Source organism: Ascaphus truei, chromosome 5 (assembly GCF_040206685.1).
Source record: "Ascaphus truei isolate aAscTru1 chromosome 5, aAscTru1.hap1, whole genome shotgun sequence".
Taxonomy (NCBI): domain Eukaryota; kingdom Metazoa; phylum Chordata; class Amphibia; order Anura; family Ascaphidae; genus Ascaphus; species Ascaphus truei.
In genome coordinates this window covers 117,097,408-117,124,547 of record NC_134487.1, presented here as the reverse complement: position 1 = coordinate 117,124,547, position 27,140 = coordinate 117,097,408, and the positions used below count along the sequence as shown (strand labels likewise).

Genomic DNA, 27,140 nt, shown 5'->3' with positions numbered 1-27,140 from the left:
ACGTAGACAATCATGCTGATAAAAATCAACATGACTACAAAAATGTATGTTTTTTTATGAAAAATTAAAAATAAGCCTACATTTAGCCTATAATAGTAATAATCCCCCCAGAACAGGGCATTACTGGCCAATAATGCCCTGACTGGGTCGTAAGTCCCTCGGCTTTGTCTTGGGCCTTCAACTCTTCCAGCCAGGACATTTTTGGCCAGTAATGGTCTGTTCTTCTGGGATTATTACTTAAGTAATACTCTTTTGGAACCATTTAAAGCTATAGATTGACAATAGCATTGTTTCTAACTATACCAACGTGTTTAGTGTAGTGTTCCATGTACACAAATATAATTATTTTTACTAATATACACAGAATTGACCAGGAAACATGTATGTGCAATGGGAAAACAATAATCTTCAGTGTTCCTAGCAAACTTCGCAGTTTTACGTAATCATCAATCATTTTTTAGAATATGTGACGGAAAACCAGAACTGCAAATAATAATTTGTTGTCAAAATTCAGATCAAGATATATAATCATTCAACGTATTAAGTGCCATATTTGTCGGGCGAGGGAAGGGAGCGGAGTCGGACGCCTGTGCCACCCTCCTACCCAAGGCCGGCTCTTCCCCCCCATCTTTGGCCCTAGTCTCACATATCCGGCAAGGTAATGAGAATCAATATTTGGAAGTGAAAGCATACCGAGCAATTGACTTAAACACCAGGAATAAGATTAAACCTAACCTGATAGAGCCCACCAAATGAGGTCATAACATCACTGCTAATATACATTTATAATAAAAAATAAATTACAACAAAAATGGTAAACCACAGCATAATATTCATATTGTGTGTCATCCATCTATTTGTGAGTATATTTAAATCTAGTTTTTGGACCTGTTCAGAGTTGTTAAATAAGCTCTGTCCTCACACTTAAGTTATAAATTCATGTTTCATTACTTTGCATGTCTAAATGCATTCATCAGCCATTATATTATCCATGTGATTTACACGGAGCTACAGTCGGGGAATTTTCTGATAGATGGAAGGAAAGGAGAAGTAATTGTTGTCTGTGGGGAATGATTGGCTTTAATCCAAGACTCCAATAATTACATGCTCAATGGTAATTAGGCTGCAGTCTTTTTCTTTCAAACAGACAGAAGGAAGCCATACAAAATAAATGCAACATTTTTGGTGAGCGAGGGAAAACATATGTATTAATTTGTGAGAAATAAAAGCAGATTTTCTTTAAATAGAATTGAATGTAAAAATTCATAGACATTTACATCTTGTACTTGTAGATTGTGTTGTAAAAAGGTACAAAGGGCATATATTTAACCTACTGTAAACCTTGACCTATTTGTACGGTGTGTATTTCAGCATGGTAAGTATTAAAGCTATCTAAGCATCTGCTAGCAATTATTATTAGGTGAAAAGATACAGTAGCACATGAGTGCGGTGTTATCCGGAGCAGCGGCAATTATTGGCAAAAGAACTCAGTGTAGCCAGGATCAAAAATAAAAAGCTATAATGGCATACATATAGAACAACACCGTCCATACATCCCTCCTACGCGTTTCACGCAGCTAGTGCACTTTATCAAGGACCTAGGAGGGAGGTATGGACGCTGTTGTTCTATATGTGTGTCCTTAAAGCTTTCTATTTTTGATCCTGGCTACACTGAGTTCTTTTGCCAATAATTGCCGCTGCTCCGGATACCACCGCACTGCACTCATGTGCTATCTTTTCACCTGACGACATCTGATCCCGGAAGCGCAGCCCTGAGGAAATGTGGGAGTCTTCATCACAGCCACGGAAGTTGCCTGCACGCAACCGTCAGGACCGGAATGGATTCTGAAGGGCAACTGCCTGTATATAGCATCACGGGAGAGGGTGGTCTACAAACGGAGGTAAGATCATTTATTTTTTGCCTGCAGTAAAATCTCTCTTTGACATTTTGGCTTTCTTTCATGCTTTCGTTTGAGTCCTGGGTACTCTCCCTTTGTGTTTATATATTGTCTTTGAGGAGGGTATAAGGTCCCTGCAGGTTCCCGTGCACCACAGTAATTTCTTATCTTCATTATATTATTAGAGTGCTGCTTAATCTATATACTTAATGTCCAATATGTTGTACACTATGTGAAACATACATATTGGACAAGCTGTGTCAGATTTGAGTAAAATGATCACACTAATAATAATTGCTGAAAGTACTGCTGTCTTGCGCTCTGGATAATTTGCTTACATAGAGTCTTATCGGTATATGAATATGCGGTGAGGTAGGAAATTAAAGGTGAGTAGAATCGCCTGTGTTCTCCCATTCCACTTTTTGCACATCAATTGTATGTTTGTACTATATCTGTAAACTGACTTTTTGCTATTTACACTACTCTGAGAAACAGCACAGTAGAACGTTACATGCCCTTGTATTTTGTGGCTGTACACTAGTAAAATCTCTCTGACATTTTGGCTTTCTTTCTTTATTTCGTTTGAGTGCTGGGTCCCCTCCCTTTGTGTTATATATTAGACATTAGTTGGAAGGATGAGCAAGATATCCTATTATATAACTGAACACAATTACCATAATAAAGGTCTCTGGTCACCTTCCAAAAAAACAAGTTACATCTTCTAAAAATGCTAGTGGAGTGGCTGGAAACCCAGTAAAGTTTTATGTTCATGTTAGTACAACAGCAGGATTATTTCCGTTTACATCATGGTCCCTCAAAGGTGACAGCTTTGGCAATGGCCAAGGATGGTATTTTTTGCGGGTTCGCTGTAAAATATGCTTGCTTCTTGCTTCATGGCAAGCAGCCTTTACAAACACACCAACCTCCTCCTACTGTACTTCCCTTTAGGTTGTTAGCTCCTTGAAACCGAGTTCACCTTACTTACTTTGCCAGTGTTTGTCAATATGATTTTATATTGTACTGTGCTGTGGAATATGTGGACATGTTATATGAAATGAAAATGTTGGTAATAATAATGATAATAGTACTGAATTAAAATAGGGAAAATGGTTAATTTGATGACTAGAAAGTAGAAAATATGTCATCATTTAATGAAAGAAAAAGTTTACAGTATTGTTTATTGACAAATACAATGTATTTATTTATTTCAAACTTTTTATAACGCGCTACTCACCATGAAGCTCAGTACAGTACTAGGAGCCTAGAGAGGACACTCATCCCAAACCTACAACCGAAACCTACCGAGAACATATAGGGGAAAGATGAGGAGGACCAACACTGGGCTGGAACACGTGGGAGCAGGAACGATAACTATTAGGGTATTAGGATCTGTTTTCCAGGTTTTGTGTGCACTCCTACACCATATTTGAATGCACCGAAATATTTGTTTTAACATACGGTACTACACCGTTTGTGCCCCAGGGTGCATCACATGTAACAAACATGTTGATCACGTTTCTAACACCTTGCATAGGTTATTAACTGGAATGGTTATACCATCCCAGACTTGCCTGACTCTGGGCTCCAGAATAAGACATTATATAACTGTATAATTTGTAACTCCTTCTTGGCATTCACAAGCTGATGTTCACAGGGCAAAACTCAAACTAACTACAGTAATCTGACACACTTGCATTAAGACAGCGTTTCCCAAATGGTGGGTCGCGACCCGGCACCGGGCCACGGCACCAAAATTGCCGGGTCGCAGCGAGGCTGGCCGGCGGTGTCTCCCGTCCCCCCCAATCAAGTTAAAAAAACAATGGCGGCGATTCCCCCCGTGGTCCCGCGCGCTTGCGCAGGGCCCGCTCCCAGCGTGGGACGGAGGAAGAAGTACCAGCTCCTCTGCGGCCCGCACGTTACATGGGGAGGGTGGAAGTAAAAGCTCCTACTGCGGCCCGCTTCCCCCCGCGGCCAGCTTCCCGAGCTCACCTCCCGTGGCACCCCCTCCCGAGCCCACCTCCCGTGCCCCCAAGCCCACCTCCCATCCCGGGCAGCAGGGGATATCGGGGGCAGCAGGGGAAACCGTCCGGCGGCAAGGTAAGTCACCCCACCCAGTCACTGCCTCCCACCCAAGTGTCCCTGGCCCCCTCCCACCCACCCATGTGTCCCTGGCCCCCTCCCACCCACCCAAGTGTCCCTGGCCCCCACCCACCCAAGTGTCCCTGGCCAAGCCAAGTGTCCCTGGCCCCCTCCCACCCACCCAAGTGTCCCTGGCCAAGCCAAGCGTCCCTGGCCCCCTCCCACCCACCCAAGTGTCCCTGGCCCCCTCCCACCCACCCAAGTGTCCCTGGCCCCCTCCCACCCACCCAAGTGTCCCTGGCCCCCTCCCACCCACCCAAGTGTCCCTGGCCCCCACCCACCCAAGTGTCCCTGGCCCCCCCCTCCAGTCACTCACATCCGTCGTTCACTGTTTGTGTCTGTGTGCGTATAGGGGAGAGTGAGTGTGTGTGTGTATCAGTGTCTGTGTGTGTATCTGTGTGTGAATCAGTGTCTGTGTGTATCAGTATCAGTGTAAGTGTGTGTGTATCAGTGTGTGTGTGTGTGTGTGTGTGTGTGTGTGTGTGTGTGTGTGTGTGTGTGTAGCAGTGTCTCTGTGTGTGTAGCAATGTCTCTGTGTGTGTAGCAGTGTCTCTGGGTGTGTGTCAGTGGCTGTGTGTGTGTGTATCAGTGGCTCTGTGTGTATCAGTGTGTGTGTCAGTGGCTGCGTGTGTCAGTGGCTGTGTGTGTGTGTATCAGTGGCTGTGTGTGTGTGTATCAGTGGCTGTGTGTGTGTGTGTGTATATCAGTGGCTGTGTGTGTGTCTGTGCAGGCCCTATAGGCCAGTATAGGCGATAAAATTTTTAGTGGGTCACGAAAAAGAAGTTAAAAAATAACCGGGTCACGGAAAAAAAAGTTTGGGAAACCCTGCATTAAGAGATGCAATCTGAAAAGGACACACATTAAAACATTCTATAAAGTGCAATACTGCTGATTCAACACTACAGGATGTAAAGCACCATTGGATTTACGTGCGGTAGCACTGGATTGGCGCTATTGCACTTTATAGAATAAGGCCCATAGACTCCTACATATTGAACAACATACATACAGTGCCAATCTTAAACGCTTTGCAGCTGGTCTCTTTTGCAACTAAGACGTTATGATTGTACTTAAGCAGTAAAACTGATTTGCACACACATATTACCCCTTTGGGTGCAGTGAAACGTTTTGGGATCACAACCACGTGATCGCTTAGGGTAACAATGACGTGATTACGACCTGCCACAACTGACATGAACGGAAGTGGATGGGGGTTATCCCCCTAGAAAACAAGTATTAATATCATGACATTTCCTGAATGTAATAAGAGCCCCTGCCACTGGCCCATAACAGCATCCTATGGCTGCAGCCATAGTGCGCGCAACATCTCGTGCGACACGATCAAAAACATTACGTCAATCAGGACGGCCATACTGCGCACGATGCGGTGCACGTGGAAGCGCGACAACGTGGTAGGATTTTGAGGAGACACATAAATGTGTTGTTTCATTCATCACATGAGCATTTTAGCCAATGAGGACGAACCAGCCTGGTGACATCACGGCCACACCTCCTCGTCGCCTCCCCATGCACTATGTCTGACGCCTAAGTTCTAATATTTTTTTTTGAACATGACTACATGGCATTGTATCATTTATTATTTGATTCCACTTTTAGAATGTATTTTTGAAAGAAGGGATAAACAGACTGGGAAAAATGCATTATTTACATTAGTGATTTTCTGCACAGCTATATAAGGAAGTTGTCAAGTGTTACTATACTTTAGAAAAGCAAACAAACATAGTAAGCTACATATTTTGCTTCATGACGTGTAGTGAGTATTGTGTGCAACATCCTAACTGAAGGAGAAACCAACATAAAGTTACAGACCCTTCCATCGAAGAAATAATCGGTGTGCTTCATCTGTCACCCCACATCATCCTTATTTGTAAAATCATAAAAAAAGACTATTACAAATATGATTATACATGTAATGACATGTAAAGGAAAACTGAATTACAATAAGTTACTTACTTTTTCTTGAGTCTTCTGTCTTTCTCTGCTTGAGTTCCCAGTTTGCCTAACCCTAAGGAATCCTGCGCCCCAAGTTCTGCTGCATCCATGAAACCTCCTGTTATAAAGGAACATTATGATGAACAAAATCAAAATAAAAATAAATCTGCTTATACTGTACATACTGCGTTGGCAAATACATTATTCAAATATTTAAAAAGTAATATGTTTACGTTTTTTTTTTTAATTATTTTAATTTGATGACAGCCTTTGATACAACTAGATCTGCTTATAAGGCAAGTATTAAGTATGTAATCTAAATAAGTTAAAACGGTCAATCTAAAAATAAATTACCCATACTATACTGTATAAAAGCAGTTTGGTGTCTCCTTTTTACCTATGTCTTAAGAATAAAGAGATTTTTCTATACTCAATTGTCTGTGATCCTGACTCCCATGGCTGTGCACTGCTTCAACCTTGCTCACTGAAACTGTATACAAGAGGAGCTGAATATGTTTAGAACTGAGATAACTTTGTGCTCTCATTTTTTCTTTCACAGTTAGCTTTTTGAAGTTACTTAAAGGTATACATTCAAATAGGACCAAAGTGAGCTAATGACAGGGATATGTTTGATCATTTAACACTATTTGATTGATGCCGTTAAAACTAAACAAAATAGGACATATACTGTACATATCTTTAAGTGATTACAAAATGTACAATTAGATCAATCTTATTTGTTCTGCCCCTATTTTAACATAATCAAATGTAATAATCTTCTTGTCGGGTACCAGTTATAAGGGGGCAGAGTAATGCAAAAATAAGGGCGATAAAATCCAACAATGTTTATAGAAATTTTTAGGAAAAATATTTTAAAAGTTTCTTCTACTTTTCTGATGTTTTTTTTTGTCATCATTCATAAAATAATAATCTTTAAAGCTAATTAACTTTATAATATAAACATTAGATAACTTAATAAGCTAGAAGCCTACAACAAAAGTGCATGCAGAGTTAAAATCATTGGGCCTTATGCTATATAGTACAGCAGGGCCCCGCTTCTCGGCGCTTCGCTTTTCGGCGATCCGCTGATACGGCGGCACCGAGAAGGGGGCCGCAATGTTGTATTTAAAATCTCGCATGTGCAGAATGGGCGGGTGCGCCCGGCGCGCATGCGCAGACCGACGGTTGCGCGCGCAGACCGCACATGCACAGAACGGCGAAAATGCCGGTTTGTGCATGCGCAGCACTGAAAATCGGCGGATCCGCTTTCCGGCGATTTTCACTATATAGTATAGTATAAAATGCTAGGTAAAATCCATCTCTAAATCCTCTCATTGAAGCCTTTGCTGTGTGTATTATAGTATATGCAAGTGACACAATGCTAGGTAAAAAACATATTTGAAAGCTGTTTTCTTTCTACCCCTAATCAAATTAAGCGTTGACACCTAGGCAGGGAACACCCTGTGTAGAAAACCATCTGTTTGAATGTGCCTCAGACGTGCTAATTAAGCAGACAGAACCAAACTGTCAGGTGACTTTATAGGCCCATATAAACTCAGTCAGAACAGCTAGTCACCCTGCAGCCCATGTCCAAGTGGCCCATTATAAGTGGCAGGACTACTGAACAACTGAAGTTTAAAAGGAAGTGGCCCATTATAAGTGGCAGGACTACTGAACAACTGAAGTTTAAAAGGAAGTGGCCCATTATAAGTGGCAGGACTACTGTACAACTGAAGTTTAAAAGGAAGTTCAATAGAAGTGAGGAAGTGGACAACACCTATTGGCCCTGATTCCTGCATTTGAACTACGCTGGAAAGGAGGATATAATCTATACCAGACTGCATCATTACTGCTGTGATGCTGCCATTACCATTTACAGTATATTTGCTGTGACTTCACTTCTCAATTTATGCACTTCTTTTTACCAGCCTCAGTATGTCTCTAAATCTATTCATATATCTCCATCTCTCCTTCCTTCACCACTTCTCAGTTCACATTAACTCCTTTCTTACCTGCGTACTCTGACACCACACAGCTATATCCCCTGCACTAAAAAACACCCCTAGAAATCATCCTCACACATCCTCTTTCTATCTATGCTTCTCCTCCTTGCTTCTGGGGATATCTCTCCCAATCCTGGTCCCTGCCTTATTCCTACATTCGCTCGTCCTCGCCTGCCAATTGCACCCTCTACTCCTTCTGGTGTCAACCCCTCCAATATCATACCCATCCCCGGCCACCCTCCCTCCTCTCTCCCTTTCTCCTGTGCCCTTTGGAATGCTCGCTCCCTTTCTAACAAGTTCCTCTCTGTACATGACTTTTTTCTCTCTTACTCTCTGCTCCTATTTGCTATAACTGAGACCGGGCTCACTCAGTCTGACTCTGCTCTGGAAGCTGCCCTCTCATATGGTGGCCTTTCTTTCTCCCACACTCTGCGCCAGATGGCAGGGGTGGAGGCGTGGGGCTCCTGCTCTCCTCTACTGTTACCGAACCCTTCCTATTCCTCCATCTCTTGCTTTTCCCTCCTTTGAGGCTCACACTGTCCAGATCTTCTCTCCTCTCCCTGTCCATGTGGCGGTCATCTGTCACCCACCTACCTCTACTCATCCCCCTTCTGTCTTTCTCTTTCACTTTGAATCCTGGCTCTCTTTCTTTCTCTCCTCAGACTCCCCTGTTCTTCTCCTTGGGGACTTCAATTGCCACATTGATGACCCCTCTCTCCCTTGGGCTTCCCGCTTTCTCTAACCTCTTTTTTTGGCCTTCAACTGTGGACTGCAGCAAGCACCCACAGGGATGGCCACTACTTAGACCTGGTTTTCACTAAAATCTTCTCTCTCTCCGATTTGTCCATTTCCCCTTTTCCTCTCTCTGACCATCACCTCATCTCATGCTCTCTATCTCGCGTCTCCCCTTCTCCAAATCCATCTACCCCCAGGTTTTGCAGAAACCTGCGCTCTATTCACTTACCTGACTTTGAGTCCACTTTACGCTCCTCCCTCTCCTCAGCTCTGCTACAGACCCTGACAACCTGGTCAGGAACTACAACTCTGTCTTGTCCTCCTCTCTTGATCTACATGCCCCGCTTTCTCTCTGCTGCCCTCGCCCTTCTAACCCTAGACCCTTGCTAAATTCCCACACGCGAATGTTGCGTTCCTCCACTCGTTCCTCTGAACGCCTCTGGAGGAAATCTCATACTCTCGCAGACTTCCTTCACTACAAATTTATGCTTTCCTGTTTCAACTCTGCTCTCTCACAAGCGAAACTAGCCTACTTTTCTTCACTAATCAATATGCACACGTCTAACCCACGCCGACTGTTCTCTGTCTTTGATACTCTACTCAAACCACCCTCAGCTGCCTCTCCTTCCTCCATCTCTGCTCAGGACTTTGCTGACTATTTTAAGGAAAAGGTGGAATCCATACGTCAGAACATCCCCTCTGTTTCTTCCTCCTATCCTACACCTCTTCCTAACTCTCCTCCTGCCTTCCTTGACTCTTTTTCCACAGTCTCAGAGGAGGATGTGTCGGTGTTGATCGCCTCTTCTCCCTCTACCACTTGCTCTCTTGACCCCATTCCCTCCCATCTCCTAAAACCTCTTGCTCCTACTATAATCCCTACGCTTACACACATTTTTAACGCCTCCCTCTGCTCTGGAACCTTTCCATCCCCATTCAAACATGCAACAGCTATACCATTACTCAAAAACAGCAAGCTTGACCCTACCTGTCTTTCTAACTATCGACCTGTCTCCCTCCTGCCTTTTGCCTCTAAACTCCTTGAACATCTTGTATTCTCTCACTTGCTCCATTTTCTCAACATCTATTCTCTCCTAGACCCTCTACAATCTGGCTTCCGCACTGCTCACTCTACTGAAACAGCCCTCACTAAAATAACTGAAGACCTCCATGCTGCCAAAGACAGAGGTCATTACAGTCTGCTCATATTACTCGACCTCTCTGCAGCATTTGACACCGTGGACCACCCTCTTCTCCTTCACATTCTCCATACTATTGGTATTCGGAACAAAGCTCTATCCTGGATCTCATCCTACCTCTCCCATCGTACTTTCAGTATCTCTTCAGCTAACACCTCCTCCTCCTCTATTGATCTCTCTGTGGGGGTACCCCAGGGCTCTGTCCTGGGACCTCTTCTCTTTTCTCTGTACACAATCTCTCTAGGTAACCTAATAACATATTTTGGGTTTAAATATCACCTCTATGCTGACGACACACAAATGTACTTTTCAACACCCGACCTTACACCTGCTGTACAAACCAAAGTTTCTGAATGTCTCTGCTATATCATCCTGGATGGCCCTCCGCCGCCTTAAACTCAACATGGCTAAAACAGAGCTCCTCATACTTCCTCCCAAACCTGGCCCTATTACCTCCTTCCACATTACTGTTGGAACTACGATCATTCACACAGTAGCCCAAGCACGCTGCCTAGGGGTCACACTCGACTCCTCTCTCACATTCGCCCCTCACATTCAAAACATATCTAAAACCTGTCGCTTTTTCCTCCGCAATATAACAAAGATACGCCCTTTCCTCTGTTGCTCGACTGCTAAAACTCTGACTCAGGCACTCATTCTCTCCCGTCTTGATTACTGTGACTCCTGCTGTCCGGCCTTCCTGCCTCTCACCTGTCTCCCCTACAATCTATCCTAAACGCTGCTGCCAGAATCACTCTACTCTTTCCTAGGTCTGTCTCAGCATCTCCCCTCATGAAATCCCTCTCCTGGCTTCCGATCAAATCCTGCATCTCACACTCCATTCTTCTCCTCACTTTTAAAGCTTTACACTCTTCTGGCCCTCCTTACATCTCAGCCCTAATTTCTCGTTATGCACCATCCAGACTCTTGCATTCTTCTCAAGGATGTCTTCTTTCTACCCTCTTTGTATCTAAAGCCCTCTGCTGCCTTAAACCTTTTTCACTGACTGCCCCACACCTCTGGAATGCCCTTCCCCTCAGTACCCGACTAGCACCCTCTCTATCCACCTTTAAGACCCACCTTAAGACACACTTGCTTAAAGAAGCATATGAATAGCACTGTGGATATTCTGAACACCTGATACATAAAGCATGACCCCCTGCAGACGCACTTACCAGAACTCCCTCCTACTGTCTCTGTACGTTCTCTCTACCTACCAATTAGACTGTAAGCTCCTCGGGCAGGGACTCCTATTCCTTAATGTTACTTTTATGTCTAAAGCACTTATTCCCATGATCTGTTATTTATATTATCTGTTATTTATTTGATTACCCCATGTATTACTACTGTGAAGCGCTATGTACATTAATGGCGCTATATAAATAAAGACATACAATACAATATAGTCTGATGTGGTTGTGCAGGCTTCCTTTGGCTGAAAATCCCCATTGAAGTGAAACATCGATATTAGAGAGCAGGATTTCATTATTCACTTTGTTTTTAGCCAATAGTGTAATTTTCTAAAGTTTTATATAATATATAATATAATTGAGGCAATTTCTCTATTTCTTTGCGTCACTTAAGTTCATCAGGTCTGAGGTAGAATTAACCCTGGTGCCTACGATCAACTACTACAAACACAGTCAGCAAATGTTGTGGTGCAAATATTGTCAGCTTTATCTGTAGCCTCTTATATACATTTGAAGTTAAAGATCTTCACAGGGACATTGTCTGTGGTGGTCACAGATTCATTATTCATTAAGTTAGTGTCATGTTAAAATAACAGTGAGGAGTAGAGTGTGCAGGGTTAATTTGAGAAGTCGCTTCTGGTCAGGCTTTAAAAGCTGTATACTGAATGCAGACAAGAGAACACTGTGATGTCCACCAGAACTCTGAGTGAGGTTGTGGCTTTAATCAGAACAAATTCGATTTAATAATTAGTAAAAAATAAAATAAAATTAAAAAAAATAAAAGTTTCAAGCTCATGTCCTTGAAGAGAGACATCAGCTAGGAACCCAGACAGTTTATAGCCAGTTCTCAGTTGGGAGGTAGGCATGCTACTTTGTTATTGGCTACCTTTAAAGCTGCAGTTCAAGCGGTTTTTAATAATAATAATAATAATAATAATAATTTCCATTTATATATATGCATCAATACAATCTACACACTGACAAGTGATTAGCTAAGTTGCTGATCGATCCATTCTCCTGTAATTGATCGCTGAAATTCGGCTGGGGGTTCACTAAATGCATCTTGGGTCCTGTTCTGCTGCACTGACAGCCATAGTTCTGTGAGGAAGATCATGTGACCAGGCAGGCACTAGATTGGTTCATTGCTAGAGAGGGCAGTGCTCAAAAAGGTCATGCTGTTTCATACGGGGAAGGGGATGTGACTGACGTTGTATATGGTTGCTGTAGGAACACAAATGCCTGTTACATTACAATACATAAATAAAAATTAAATGCTACAAGTATTTTCTCATAAAACAGAACTGATTTATTAATAAAAAAAAATACACATGTAGGATGTTGCTTGAACTGCAGCGTTAAAGGGTAGATTCCCTTTGATTTGTGCATAGCACTGTAAATAAATGAACTCTCTATTTGCAACAAAACGTGCTTGAAGTGTATTGCTCAACTTTGCACACCGCCTCCAGACAAACTGATTGATTGAACTATGACCAGTGACAGAGAGTGAGAGCCATTTTACTGGGGATTTAACTTCTGCACCTTTTATGTACTGTCAAAAAACATTGCAATACTGGAGATAAGATCTTTTGACTGCCAAATGCATAGAATACCCTTCCTCTATCTTATGATTGTTGTAAGAGTACAACCCATTTAGATTGCTGTGAGGATGCAGGGTAACACTTCCTCTAGAGTTCATTTCAACAAAAATTAAAAAACATGAGCAAAACAGGGACACTTCCTTTGCAGCTTTCACATTGTGGTTTTGGAGGCATAGGAGGTAATCCCAATACACATTCTAATACAGCACAAACACACTGCTCTATATATGTTGCACATACGGTACATGCATAATAAAAATTGTGTTGCATTAATCTTTGAGGTACAGTACTGCTCCTCAAATAAGACGTTCTGGTGCATCTCAGAAGTATACAATACGAACCCGTACAACCTCGTTGGGACATGAAAGTAAAGAAGAAGGGAATCGAACCATATAGTGTAGTAATTTAAACACTGCTTTAGGGAGAAGGTGGGGGGGAGAGTCCAATTCTGCACTCATATGAAGTAGGATGGAAGTGCAGTTGTAGAAGACAAATTAAAAAAGAAACACAGTGTAATACAGATTACTCAAAGAATTTGAATAACTTGCTAAAAAATGCACTCAGAAACACAAAGGTAAAAAGTTGCTCCAAAAGTGGACAATCAGTTCTATTAAGATGAGGATATCAGGTGTCAGTCCCTCAGGACTTTTCCCTCTCACAGCCATCGGTTCTCTTGCTGCACTTCAGAGTTGTGACTTGCATCAGGGGGCGGGACTCCGGATTCTACTCTGCCTGTAAGGTTGTAGACACCATACACTAATACGCTCTACAGATGTCACCTTTATCAAGCTTCCTCAGGGGCTCCATATCGCACTGCCTCTTCCCATCTTCATTGCCCCTGGACTGGAGCATTTACATTGCGGGGGGTTCCATTAGGAAGCATGGACCCCCGGCACCATGGACATTAGCTTTCTTGTCTGCGGCACCTTGGATGGTAAGTCTTGCTAAATCTGTATATACCTCTATCGTGCTGGCATCATGGTTTACATATATGTATCACTTAATATATTATATTATTATGCAATGGCTGGTCTAGGCTATCTTTCTGCCTCCCTGTCATGTAAGACCTAGTAGCTACAGGCCATGGTAGGCTATCCTATGGGGTCCCCCCATCCTCAATGACTCCCTGAGTGATGGGAGGGAAGTGACATAGGAATCTGTGTGCAGCCTATCATGGTACAGGTCCTGTGCCCCCCACCTCTAAACCTCATGGAGTAAGTGACCAAATTATAGGAGAGAGCTCAGCCCCTTAGAGGGGAGTGAGCGTGAGTCCAGCTTCCCCCTTCATGGGGAAAGGACATACAGTCTCCTCCCGGCTGTGAGAGAGAAATGCTTTCAGCCCCTCATGGGCTGAGTGCAAAAGCTAATCTAGCAAGGCCTCAAGATTGCCAGCAGACCAGCACCATCTTGAAGCCTGGGACTTACCCTGACAACTAATGCATTTGCTGTAATGACATCAACAGTGGCTGCTACAACAAATAATCCATTTTTATATTTCTGGTGAAGTGGCAGTCTATTGGATAGGACTAAGAGAGTAAAGACTGTTATGGTAGGGACTGCCTTCAGCTCTGTTGAAGCCTACTATGACTGGAGGCGCTGTCACCAAGGAGAATACCAAGAAGCACCATAAGACTGTCCTATTTCCCCATGTCATCACGGAACTCTAAGCATCTCCTGAGCCAAACAGGTACCGAGCACCATACAGACCCTGTAGGCAGACAAGATCTCCCAGGGGGTGGGGGAAGCAGCGCTACATTATACAAAGAACAACACAACATAATAATAAACATTGCATATGCATACAATCTAACTACACCTATATTTAGGTGTTTGACACATTGCTACACAAAACTGCATCTAACAAAAATTGTTACAAAAGAATTAATAGCATAGCTAGACATGCAGGCGCCCGGGCCAAACAAATTCAGGGCCACATTAATATTAATACTTAGTGCAATTTTTCCTCCATCCTCTCCCTGATCCTCGCTCTCATCATCCCTCATCATCATCATTATCATCCCTCCCCCTCTCCATCATAATCATCATCTCTCCCCCTCATCCTCCTCATTATCTCTCCTCCTCCCTACCCCACCATCACCTCTATCCCCCCTGCATCACCTTTCCCCCCACTATCACCTCTTTTCCCCTCACCATTACCTCTCCCACCACCATCACTTCTCTCCCCCCACCATCACCACCTCTCTCTCCCTTACCATCATCATCACCTCTCTGCCCCATCACCTCTTTCGCACCCCACCATAACCTCTCTCTCCTCCCACCATCATCACCTCTCTCCCTCATCATCACCTCTCTCCCCCCATCATCACCTCCCCATCACCCACCATTATCACCTCTTACTCCCCCCCACAATCATCACATCTCCCCCCCCACATCATCACCTTTCATCTCCCCCTACCATCATCACCTCTCTCCCCCCCACCATCACCTCTCTCCGCCATCACCTCTCTCTCCCCTCTCCCCCACCATCATCACCTCCCTCTCCCCCCATCATCACCTCTCCCCACCATCACCTCGCTCTCCCCCCCACCATTACCTCACTCTCCCCCCCACCATGATCACATCTTCCCCCCACCATCATCACCTCTTTCCCCCACCATCATCACCTCTCTCCCCCACCACCATCACCTCTCTCCCCCATCATCAACTCGCTCTCCCCTCACCATCATCACCTCCCTCTCCCCCACCATCATCACCTCTCTCCCCCACCACCATCACCTCTCCCCCACCATCACCTCTCTCCCTCATCATCAACTCTCCCTCCCCTCACCATCATCACCTCTCTCCCCCCACCATCATCACCTCCCTCTCCACCCACCATCACCACTCTCTCCCCCACACCATCATAACCTCCCCCCCATCATCATCACATCTCCCCCCCCACCCTCATCACCTCACTCCCCCACCATCATCACCTCTCTCCCCATCATCAACTCTCTCCCCCCACCATCATCACCTCTCTCTCCCCCACCATAATCACCTCGCTCCCCCCAACACCATCACCTCTTTCTCCCCCAACACCATCACCTCTTTCTCCCCCCCACCAAAATCACCTCTTTCTCCCCCCCACCATCACCTCTTTCCCCCCACCACCATCACCTCTCTCCACCACCATCATCACCTCTCTCCACCACCATCATCACCTCTCTCTCCCCCCACCATCATCATCACCTCTCTCTCCCCCCACCACCATCACCTCTTACTCCCCCCCCACAATCATCACCTCTTTCTCCCCCCCAAAAACATCACCTCTCTCCCCCATCATCACCTCCCTCTCCCCCATCACCTCTCTCCTCCCCACACCATCATAACCTCCCCCCCACCATCATCACATCTCCCCCCCCACCATCACCTCACTCACCCACCATCACCTCTCTCCCCATCATTAACTCTCTCCCCCCACCATCATCACCTCTCTCTCTCCCTCACCATCATCACCTCTCTCCCCCCACCACCATCACCTCTTCCCCCCCCCCACCAAAATCACCTCTTTCTCCCTCCCACCATCACCTCTCTCCCCCCACCACCATCACCTCTCTCCCTCCCACCATCATCACCTCTCTCCCCCCACCATCATCACCTCTCCCCCCACCATCATCACCTCTCTCCCGACCATCATCACCTCTCTCCCACTACCATCATCTCTCTCACCCATCATCATGTCTCTCTCCCCCCCACCATCATCACCTCTCTCCCACTACCATCACCGCTCTCCCAATCATTACGTCTCTCTCCCCCCCACATCATCACCTCCCTCCCCCCACCATCACTTCTCTCTCCCCATCATCACCTCCCTCCCCCCACCATCATAACCTCCCCCCCACCATCACCTCACTCACCCACCATCACCTCTCTCCCCCATCATTAACTCTCTCCCCCCACCATCATCACCTCTCTCTCTCCCTCACCATCATCACCTCTCTCCCCCCACCATCATCACCTCTCTCCCCCCACCACCATCACCTCTTTCCCCCCCCCCCTTACCAGTCTACTGCGATTTACTATCTGCCGTCCTGTGAGTGTTATCTAGATTTTAACCGACCGGAGCGGCATTCCAGATTTCTGTCCAACTATTTTATTCATTTAGTTTTATTAAATTAACTTTTATCATTAGCTTTGCTTTGTGTTGTCTGTCTTGGTGTGTCTGTTTGTTTTGTCACCTAGTGTCAGCCAGTTTGCAATTTTATGTCTGTATAATTTGTTTTAACTGTGTTGCACTAAATATCTCTTTTTTCATTTCATGTTCCACTTCCCCTGCATGAAGTCCTATCTGAGCACCCAAAGATTTAGAGACTGTTGATCATCTTGGGACTAGAGCTATTTCTACTGGATATCCAGGATTCCATCATTTGGACTCACTAGGCGCCGGTACAGTATCTCTTTTTGTTTTATGCTGTCTATTCTGATTGTACTATCAGTTTATTATCAGGCTGCCTATTTCACCATTAGGGCTCACCCTCCGAGTAGGGCATATTGTTTTAATCCCCATTAGCGCTAATATACATCACCTTTTCTTTCTTCATCAAAAGATAAGAAAAACATTGATTGTATGTTATTTTAGATTTTTTTTGGTATTTTTATTGTATTTTAAAAATAATTGGGTTGCCCATTGACTGCCAATATGTTTATCTATACCCTTTAAGGGTATAGATATGCACAGTGACAAGCAATGTATTGTTGTCAAATGCTTGTTTTTATTTCATTATGTATTTTAGGTGTTTGTTTGTTTGTTATTATTGTTGTGTATTTTTGGTGATTGGCTTTTTTAATTCTTGTGTATTTTTGGTGCTTGATTTTTTTACTTGTATTTTTTTGGTTGCCCATTGACTGCTATATTGGCAAATCATGCACATATTATATTGGCATAGTGTACCACTGTGCTAATCAATGGGTAGAGGGTGGGGGTAGTTGCCCCAGGGAGGGTGGAGCAGCCTCCCACGTGGGTTGCAGGGGAGGGTGGTTAACCCCTTAATAATTATAGCGGTTACTATCCGCTAAGTCTGCGGTCCAGTGTGCACTGTACCACACGCGCCCGGTGGGGGGGCGGGGCGTGCACAGCGCTTCACCGCGATATGCAGTCTTGGGAGAGAGGGAGAGATTGCGATAGGAAGGGGCGTGGTGGGGGTTTTGCAGGGGCGTGGCCATGACCTCACATGGCTGGTTCGCCCTCATTGGCTGAAGTTGCAAATACAATTTTTTTGTATTTGAGAAAACTTGTCATAGAGCACGGCTGCCAAATGCGTGCAGAGGGAGGTACTGGGCCCGGTCTGATTGGGGGGCGGTGCTTGTACGCAAACGCTCTGGGACCGCAGCCTAAGTGATTAAGGGGTTGGTGGCATTAGTTTTTTTTTTTTTTACGGTAATGTTCCTGCCAACAGAGGACAAAGATGGGGAGGAAGATGAGGATGGCCTTCATCCTGGCAGGGGTAAGCGCAACTTCTATTTACTAGCTGGGTAATGTTCCATTTTTAATGGGCAAATTCACTATTATCCATATCTGGATAATAGTATTTTTGCCCATTACTGACTGTGGGGCCTATGCATAGAGTTGCGTTGCGTAAATTCGCCGTGGTAATAAAATCGCCAATTTTGGCACGTTTTAGTTAGCCGTATGCACATAAGTCTGATTACCTTGTTGACATAGATTTATAAATCTGCCGTTTTTTTCTGGCATTTACTTTTGCTGATACATTCGCCATTCTGTTGTGCCGTAATGCCGAGAATCTGTAAACGTTGTTCCTGGAATACCACGTTTTCTTCGACATGGTGAACAGATGTGAGTTTCACCTTCTCGACAATGATTCTACGCTTTTTTATATCCGCCAAAAAAACACGCCAATGTCATACCCATCTCGCCACATTTGCGCACCTTTCTGCATACCTATACCCACTTTTGGCGACATCATGGAGATTACTTCGTTCGCGGACCTCTCTGCATAGGCCCCTGTATGTGTTATGGGGAGATGGGGGGGTTGTTGGGGGTGCAGGGGGTGGGTGGGTTGTTTATTGGTACTGTAGGTAGCATTTATTTTAATGTTTATTAGGAGTAGAAGGATTGGGTAAACGGGGTACTTGGCCCAGGGTGGGTGGTTAGGACTACCGGGTGGGTAGCAGTAGGGGGAGGAGTTAACCCCTTCATTACCATAGCGGTTATGAAGGGGTTAACTCCTTCCGCAACCTTGCCGGTAGGCCTAACCACCCACCCTGGGCCAAATACCCCCTTCACTCACCCCCTCTGCCCTCAATAAACCAGCTACTGTGCCTTAACCCCTTCATTACCTGAGCAGCTAGCTGCTCAGGTAATGAAGCTGCTTTAATGTGAATTTTACAAATAGCGTAAGGGAGCAGGGGGTCTCCTGAGCTGAACCACATTGATTTCAGCCTCGGGGAGCCCATGCTTCCTGATTTACAGGCCCCGGTATGGGGTGCCAGTATCCCCGCCATTTTTAAATCCTCTGTGTCATGTGACCAGGGGATTTAAATACTGCAGGAGATACCGGCACCCCATATTGTGGCCTATAACTCGTGAAGCAGGGTGTACCTGAGGCTGAAATGAATGCGGTTCAGCACATGAGATTTCCTGCTCCACACACTAGTATTAAAATTAATATTTAAACTGCACGATCGCCTGTAAGAGCCGTTCATGGATTCACAGCGTCTCCATGCAGCTCTTCCAGGCTGCAGTTTCAATAATCAGTTGCCGATCGACTGAGGCTTCGTCACCACTGATCGCGGCTGCACGCGTTATGGCATGTGCGGAGCGAACAATATATGACCCTCAATGGAGCCGGCCCCAGTCACTGCCTGCGCGTGCCTGCAGAAAGTGCCATGATTTTTGTCTTTTGGTGCGGCGGCCAACCGGTGGCCACGTCATGGCGGCGGTTCAGCCAATGAGGGCGAACCAGTCGTGTGACATCATGGCCGCGCCCGAACCACGATCTCCTGCTCTTCTCTGGACGCGCAGAAGACCACAGAACGTGGCTGAAACTGGTGCACGCGCTGCCAGGCACTCCGACGCACGCGTTCACGCAGTGACTGGGGCTGTAGCCTTATAGCGCGATAACACTTAGAAAAAAAAAGAAAAAACAAGTTGTTTGCTACATTTTTTTACCGTACTTTAAAATTTTTTTTGTCTTAATCAATACTGTTTTGACCCACATGTTGTATAGCGCGATAAAACAATGCAAAGTTGAACGGCAATGCACTGATTTTATCATTGTTTAGTGAATAGGCCCCATAGTGTTTGGTAGATGACACACAGATGCCCATAAAACATGATTTTTTTAAACATGTTTTATAAACATTTTTGTCAAAAGACTCATATGAAGAGTCTACCCATCATTTAAGACTATAGGGCTTATTCCAGCGGTGCGCAAACTGGGGGGTGTGACCCCCAGGGGGGGCTCGAGACTGAGTGCGGGGGGCACGGGGTTTACAGAGGCCCTGCATGCTTCCTGAAGGCACTTAAATGAAGTGCCGGAGGAGCTGCATGGCCTCTGTAAACCTAATTTACATTGGCTCTGGCGGCTTCTCACACGCGTCGCCATGGCAATGCGGCGTCATGACGCCGGAGCCGGGGTGAGGGGAGGCGCGGAGGTGAGTGGACCGCCGGCAGGGGGGTGCATGGAAAACAGTCGTCCCCCCCGCTTATTCCTTAAAGTATGATAAGTACAGATGACATGCTATTGTAGGGAAAACCCCATTAAAGTCAATAGGGCTTTCATGCGATAGCACGTCATCTGTACTTATCACACCTTACAGAATAAGGGCCTATAAACAGAGATTTCAGTGGGAAATAAATCCATCAATTTACAAATCTGTATACGGTGAACGAGAAGATATATTCTTATTGTCTAGTTAACTGTGTGATGTGTAAAAGAGAAAATATATATTATTTATTAAGCGATACATATATATAAAAAAAAAACGTCGGACCGATAGAGGAAGGGATAGGGATGTGAAAGCCCTGAGGAAGCCTGATACCTGTGAAACGCGCAGGGCGTATTTGCGTATGGAGGACACAGCCATCCAGAAAGAGTAGATTCAGGAGGAGTCCCGCCCTTTGAAGTACAACACAACCTGGAAGTGTGGCAAGAGAACCTACGGCTGTGAGATGCAAGAGGAATAAGTTCTGAGGAACTGGCACCTGATTTCCTTGTTTTGATTGGATTGATTGTTGAATATTGGAGCGACTTTTTACCCTTCTATGTGTGAGTGCATTTTTATGCAACTTCTTAAAATGGGTAAACTGTATTACACTACAGACATAGCAAGACTGTCTCCGGAGCTGCGGTCGACAAAAAGCAAAAGTCGGTGCTGCCGGAGACAGTGTCTACTGCGGTCACTCTGCATGGGGTCCCATGCTTCAGTATAAGGGCAACCGTAATTTGCCCCAGTGACGGAGACAGTCTCTCTTCCTAGAGTACATCTGTGTAGCTCTTTCTTTCTTCATTTTTCTTCTACGCGCCACTGAAGATATGAGATATAAGACAAGAGAAATGCAATCCTACCATACTGTAGTGAATGCAAAATTGGATATGCCCCACTCCTACCTAATTTAGTGTTTACATTACCACACTATTCGTTTTCCCACTTTTTTACTTTCACACCCCAATGAGGTGGCACTCTGATTCATTTGCCTACAGGAGGTTTTTTGTTAAACTACAATAGTGCTGATTGGCGTAGCTCCTATTGAAATCTACAGAAGTTTACTGTACAGTATGTCTAGCAATGCACCGATAAGCTCTTTCGCAGGTTAATGAATAACATCACTAGATGTATTGCTAGGACAAAGACCAAAAGATGAAGAAATTCGATGTTTTGATTTCAATATTTTAAACATTTTAAAAGACCAAATTGTTGTAGGAATTACAAATACAATAACCTGTATTGTGTCGGCAACAACATACAAAATTACATTTGAAGCAGCTCATCCCACTTAATGTGGAAATATCAAAGCTCTAGTTTTAGAATATATATGGCTCTAACTTTGATTTTGGTCTAGAAGAAGCAGGAACTTAACTCAATACCAATGCACAGTCTATTGCTAATTCCGACTTTAAACAATGTATGTTTAAAATGTATGTTTCCACTCAGATAAGGATTGCTCCTTTCACCACCAATATATTCATAGATTGATCTATTGACTATATTGAAATATACTGTACACAACAGCTGTTAGTCCTCTCCAAAATATTTAACTATGTTTATAACCTTTGTTTTTTTTGTTTTTTACACAGGGCTTCTAAAACAATATGTGCGGGTCAGCGGGCAATGAGTTTGGTCTTTTACATCAAATTTCTTACTGAGCTGTCCAAGTCGAGCCTTCTCTTTTTTACCAAACAACCGCCCGATAGACGATTTGATTCCTTTCTTCTTTGGAGCTTTGTGGAGAGAGTCCTGGCTGCTGTTGGCACTCCCAAGACCGAGGATTTCAGGTTCTAGTGACGCAATCAAACTTCTAGAAAAACACAATCATTATTAAAGGTTTTCAGTACAATGTATTGGGCTATTGATGTTCAAGCTGCCTAAACATACTTAATCTACTTGACAGCTGGTTAAACAAACTCTCTGCAATCCAATTGATTTTTTACTTAATGAGAATATTTAATCAAAATGTTATTTTGTATCTGCTGCCGAGACACATCCACTACTTGCCCCCTTATTTTCTTTTAAACTAATCCTTTTAAAGAGATATGAAATGTTAATCTCTGCAGTTATGGAGTTACAAGAGATTAATCTAATCACATCGTGAAAAATTGGAAAGTCCACAAAAGAAAATGGAATTAACATCACTTGAAATAGCAATTATTTTATTGGTGAAAACAAATCTAAAACATACAATATATTACTTTTTCATTTGGTAATAATACATGGGTACACGTGTAGGTGAGACAATGAAAGAGATTTAGTTAACACTTAATTTAATTACATGATCTAATTGATCTCACAAAAGGCTTGTCGAGCAGGGAGGTCAGGAAAACCCTGTGGAAAATGCTTGAGGAACCATAGCTGTGTCTGCTAATGCTAAATGATCAGGGTTTAGGAAGTAAAAATTCCCCAAAAGACCGAACCTAGGACAAAAGATGCTTGAATGCAGCATTCGTGTGGCCATGGAGGGCTTGCATGGTACCTGCTGCCACTGTTCAACAAAATGCTCTGGAGCAGAGGCTGGAGGCTTTAGGGAAAACAAAATCTTTAGTCTTGGTACTACAGTGAGGATGTCTACATTGTGCAGTCAGAATGTTGCTGGCTGTCCTCATTTTGTCAAAGTCCTGAAAAATGGTGCACAGCATTGGCAGAAACGACATAAGGCTGTTTAAGCTTCAACTGGAAAACTAGGGCTTGTCTGTGCAAGGAAGGGAGGCTTTAACAAAACATGAGGACACATCTAGAGATCTACTGTATGTCATATAGCAGTAACCTCAGGGTGTATAGTACTAGGTATTGATCTGGAAAGGAGACTCCAGGGTTAGGTGGACAGGTAAGACAGCGGGGAAGGCCTTATAGGCAGCATACTGAACCAAGACAGTAAAGGCCAACACAGTCAAAATAAAGTATTACCTATCAACCAGGTTTGGATTTGCAGAAGGAGAACGCAGTTTGGAGTTGGGATAGTGTATGAACAGCCAGGCAGATAAATTAAGAGTATTTGATTAAACAGTATCAGACCAACGAGCTAGCCTCTGAATTGTCCAGCAATATGGCGGAGAAACACCTAGGGAGCTATGTATCAATGCATACAAAAATATGTTTTGATGCACTGCTTCATTTTGTGTGCTCAATTGTGTCAAATGTAACAAACAGGTACAGATTGTAATGTAAAAGACAGGGTTTTGCTACTGTACCTTAACTAGGTAAGATCTTGAAGAACAATGAATGGTGCACATAGATGTAGACTTAGATACATCATATTACAATTTATCCACCATGTAACCACTCCAACTCCTACTGAAACCCACCAAGAATAAAACATTACCTTTGTTCCCACGATTTCTTTAAAAAATTAGAAAATTCCTGCTGCGTCTTTCTCCCAAGGCTTTCATTTGAAAACAAGTAACAAATCATTGCAGCAAAGATAAGTAAAGTATAACATGTTAGAATTTAAGGCAGCAGTTCTGCCAGAATTCCACATTGTTTTTACAACACAGGTACCAGGAAATCCCCCAGAGCTGAACCACACTCTGGGGACCCCAAGATTCCGGAAATACTTAGCGGTGACATTACTGGTGCTCCTACTTGGGAATTAAATGGTTGTCCATTAGGAAGCTACAATGGATGTTGTTTGGCAGTCAGTTTGATTTCCCTCCAGGTAGCAAGAGCACCGGTAACGAAGTATCTTGGGAACCAGGGGGTGTCTGGAGCATGGCTCAGTTCCAGGGTCCCTCTGGCCAGACGAGGCTGCTGTTTTAAGCACTAGGAAGTCGTACAAGAAAGATAAATTTCTCACCCTCTAGAGTCGTTGTGATATGAAGATGGCAAAGTATGCGTCATCCTGAGAGCACGGGGCGTTGAAGGAGGCGAGGTTTCACATTTTATTGTGGCTTTGTCCTCACGCCCATCTTCTTCCACAATTGCAATCTACAAGAAATATTCATATTTAACTTTCAAAGAACAGTAGGGATTTTAAAATATTAATTTACCAGCCCAAACGTATCTTTCCTTAAAAGGGGCCATTCCTCCAATGACCAAAGGGAATTGTAAAATGCTTAGTGAGTCAAAAAAATGCAATCCTACAAAGTCAGCCAAAAACCAAATCTTTTATTAACAATTTAGCTATCTCAATTGTCTTCCTCGAACTAATTCAACAATGTTAAAATAAAAGGGTTGGCTCCTTTGGTGCCTCCGAAAATTACAAATTGCATTTCCATTTGGCCTCTGAACCAGGGATGTGATAGTCAAGTGTTTCCTCTATCATATCTCTATCTGACAGCCAATAAAGATAAGGGGGGGAGGCAAGACAAGGTTTGCCAATATAAACTCTTCTGGAAAACAGTGATATCCCACATAAGATAGTAGCCAGAGTAAATTCAAACCCATTCCAGGTCTCAACTCCCCATGTTTACTAACTTTAAAAAATATTTTACTAATTAAAAATATACTTTTTGGGGTTGGATATGGGGTAAAAAGAAAAGGGCATTAATGCCCCAGATGTAAACATGCCACTGACATTAGTACACTATGGCCGTAGGAGAAACTGCCAGTTTTAATGTACTGTAGGTTATTATTTGTTTTTAAATCAGACATTAATAAGTATTTTAAATTACTTTTTATTATTTTAATGGTAATAAAATGCTTTGTTTGTCCTTTCCGATCAATGGGCCTATGCAGTAAGCGGCGATAAGCCACTTATCGCCAAAAAAGCCTACTGCTATTCAGTAAGCTCCGATAAGTTGGCAATAAGAGAGCTTTTCGGCATTTTTTTTTGCCGGAAAAAAAAAAATCGCCAAACGTGCGCCGATAAGCCGTTTTGTGAATTTTGCTACCACAGGTAATCAAGGCTTTCTGATTACCGTGATAGCAACGCTCACGAAAACATCGATTTTAAATGGCTGGCGATTATTTTAATGAACGTTTAGTGCAAAGGCCCTATGTGTATAAGTGTTTGTGTGTGTACAAATGTCTAAGTATGCATGTTTGAATGCGTGAGTGTACTGTATATGTATAATTATCTGTATATTGTGATATATGAGCATCGAAGCGTGCATGTACTGTATGGATATGCATGCATGTGTGTAGTGTTCTGTATGTAAGAACATAGATATGCCTAGACATGTATGTATGTGTAGGCCTGCATGTTTTTTTACAATATTACTATATATATGCATGATAGCAATTGTAAGTGTGTTTATATATATATATATATATATATATATATATATATATATATATGTGTGTGTGTGTGCATATACATATATAAATATAAATAACAAAAATGAGAAGCGCACACTCCATAGTGTAAAAAAGATTTAGTTTATTAGTATAAATGCTAAAATAAACAGGTATAACAAATGCTCACGTACAAGGTTAAGAAAATCTATGCGCAGAGAAAGCGCAAGACAATGCTTGTGTCCTCGTTGTGTACCAACCCAACCCATACGTTCTCTGGTAAACTCACTAGCGTCACATGTAACGTAATGCAGAGTGACATCACTGTGTCACAGCGGTACAAATCACCAAAAGCCCAATGCATTTCATCACTGGAAACGTGACCACATGTATATGTGACATGTACAGTACTGTATGTATAAAGGGTTAAGGTAATATTTCCTTATTACTGAGTTTACGGGTAATATGAGGCTTTTTTGAGGGTCCCTTTAAACAGATCATGTTGCCCATCACTGATAAACAAGGTTGTGGAGATTAGTTTTATTGAATTTGATAAATGGGACAAATTAAGAGTAGAATTTCCTAATCAGATTATGTGAACCTTCTTTACGTTCTTTGATACATTGTTAAGTCAGAGCAAATATTAGGCGAATTATTTTAACACCTGATATAATTATTGGGGGGGGAAGTCACAGTAACAGAATTCCTGATGTTCAGGCATTCAGGTAGAAGAAGCCCCAAAACGACATACTGTAAATAAATATAAAGTTACCTTTCTCCGATGCTTCCGTAAATCGCTGGGCTAAGGGTTGGTAGAAACAAAATGAAAATAGAATAATGACCAAGTTTGTGATTTAATATAATATATTAAACATTTCAATGCTACATAACAATACGTATTGAAACAACAAAAAATCAAGCTTCTTAACTATAAGGGTAAGCATTGTGACCTGTTAAAAACCTTAATCGGTACCATAGCTGATAATTATGAGATGCACAATTTTCGAAGTCTGCAGATATGAATGTGTCAACTAATGCACACATAGGAAGTAGCAAAGAAAAAGTAATAGCGATACTGAAAAAAGCAATGCAAAGGGTTCTGTACAGTCCTATTACATTTCCTATTGTAACTTGGCAAATATATTAATCCAAGTAATTTTAACATTCACAATGTTTAAGGAATACTACAGCTCAACCCCGTTATAACGCGATCCGTTACAACGCAAATCCGCTTATAACGCGATGCAAGCGTGGCTCCCAATTTTTGTATTTATGAATACTTTACAACACTGTTATTGGTATCTTAAATACTTTATTGTACAATGCATACAGTTGTACATTATTTCTAACGCGATCCGCTTATAACGCGATGTGATTCTTTGGACCCCAAGCACAGCGTTATAAGGGGGTTGAGCTGTATATGTACTGTATGTGTGTGTTTCAGGAATTAATATGACTTTGTACTGACATTACCTATACAGTATTTCCTTTGTTCATTTAGGTCCCAGTGGAACAATTGGACCAATATGGTTACTAGAACTCTGAATTATTCAATATGGCACAGGATAGAGTGTATTCTTCA

General features: G+C 43.2%; 1 protein-coding gene across 5 annotated transcripts in view; it reads right to left on the bottom strand.

The window, feature by feature from the left end:
- The window catches only part of PPFIA2 (PPFI scaffold protein A2), a 401,131-nt gene that overhangs the window by 63,054 nt on the left and 310,937 nt on the right, over positions 1-27,140 (bottom strand). For all 5 annotated transcript variants that reach the window (XR_012801707.1, XM_075600502.1, XM_075600503.1 and 2 more), the window contains 4 exons: positions 26,331-26,360; positions 24,180-24,310; positions 22,036-22,190; positions 6,012-6,108 (listed from right to left, as the gene is read on the bottom strand). Coding sequence is in view for 4 of the 5 variants with exons in the window: in XM_075600502.1 (XP_075456617.1) it covers positions 6,012-6,108; positions 22,036-22,190; positions 24,180-24,310; positions 26,331-26,360 (413 nt within the window). In the remaining variant the exon portion in view is untranslated. The remainder of the gene's footprint in view (positions 1-6,011; positions 6,109-22,035; positions 22,191-24,179; positions 24,311-26,330; positions 26,361-27,140) is intronic.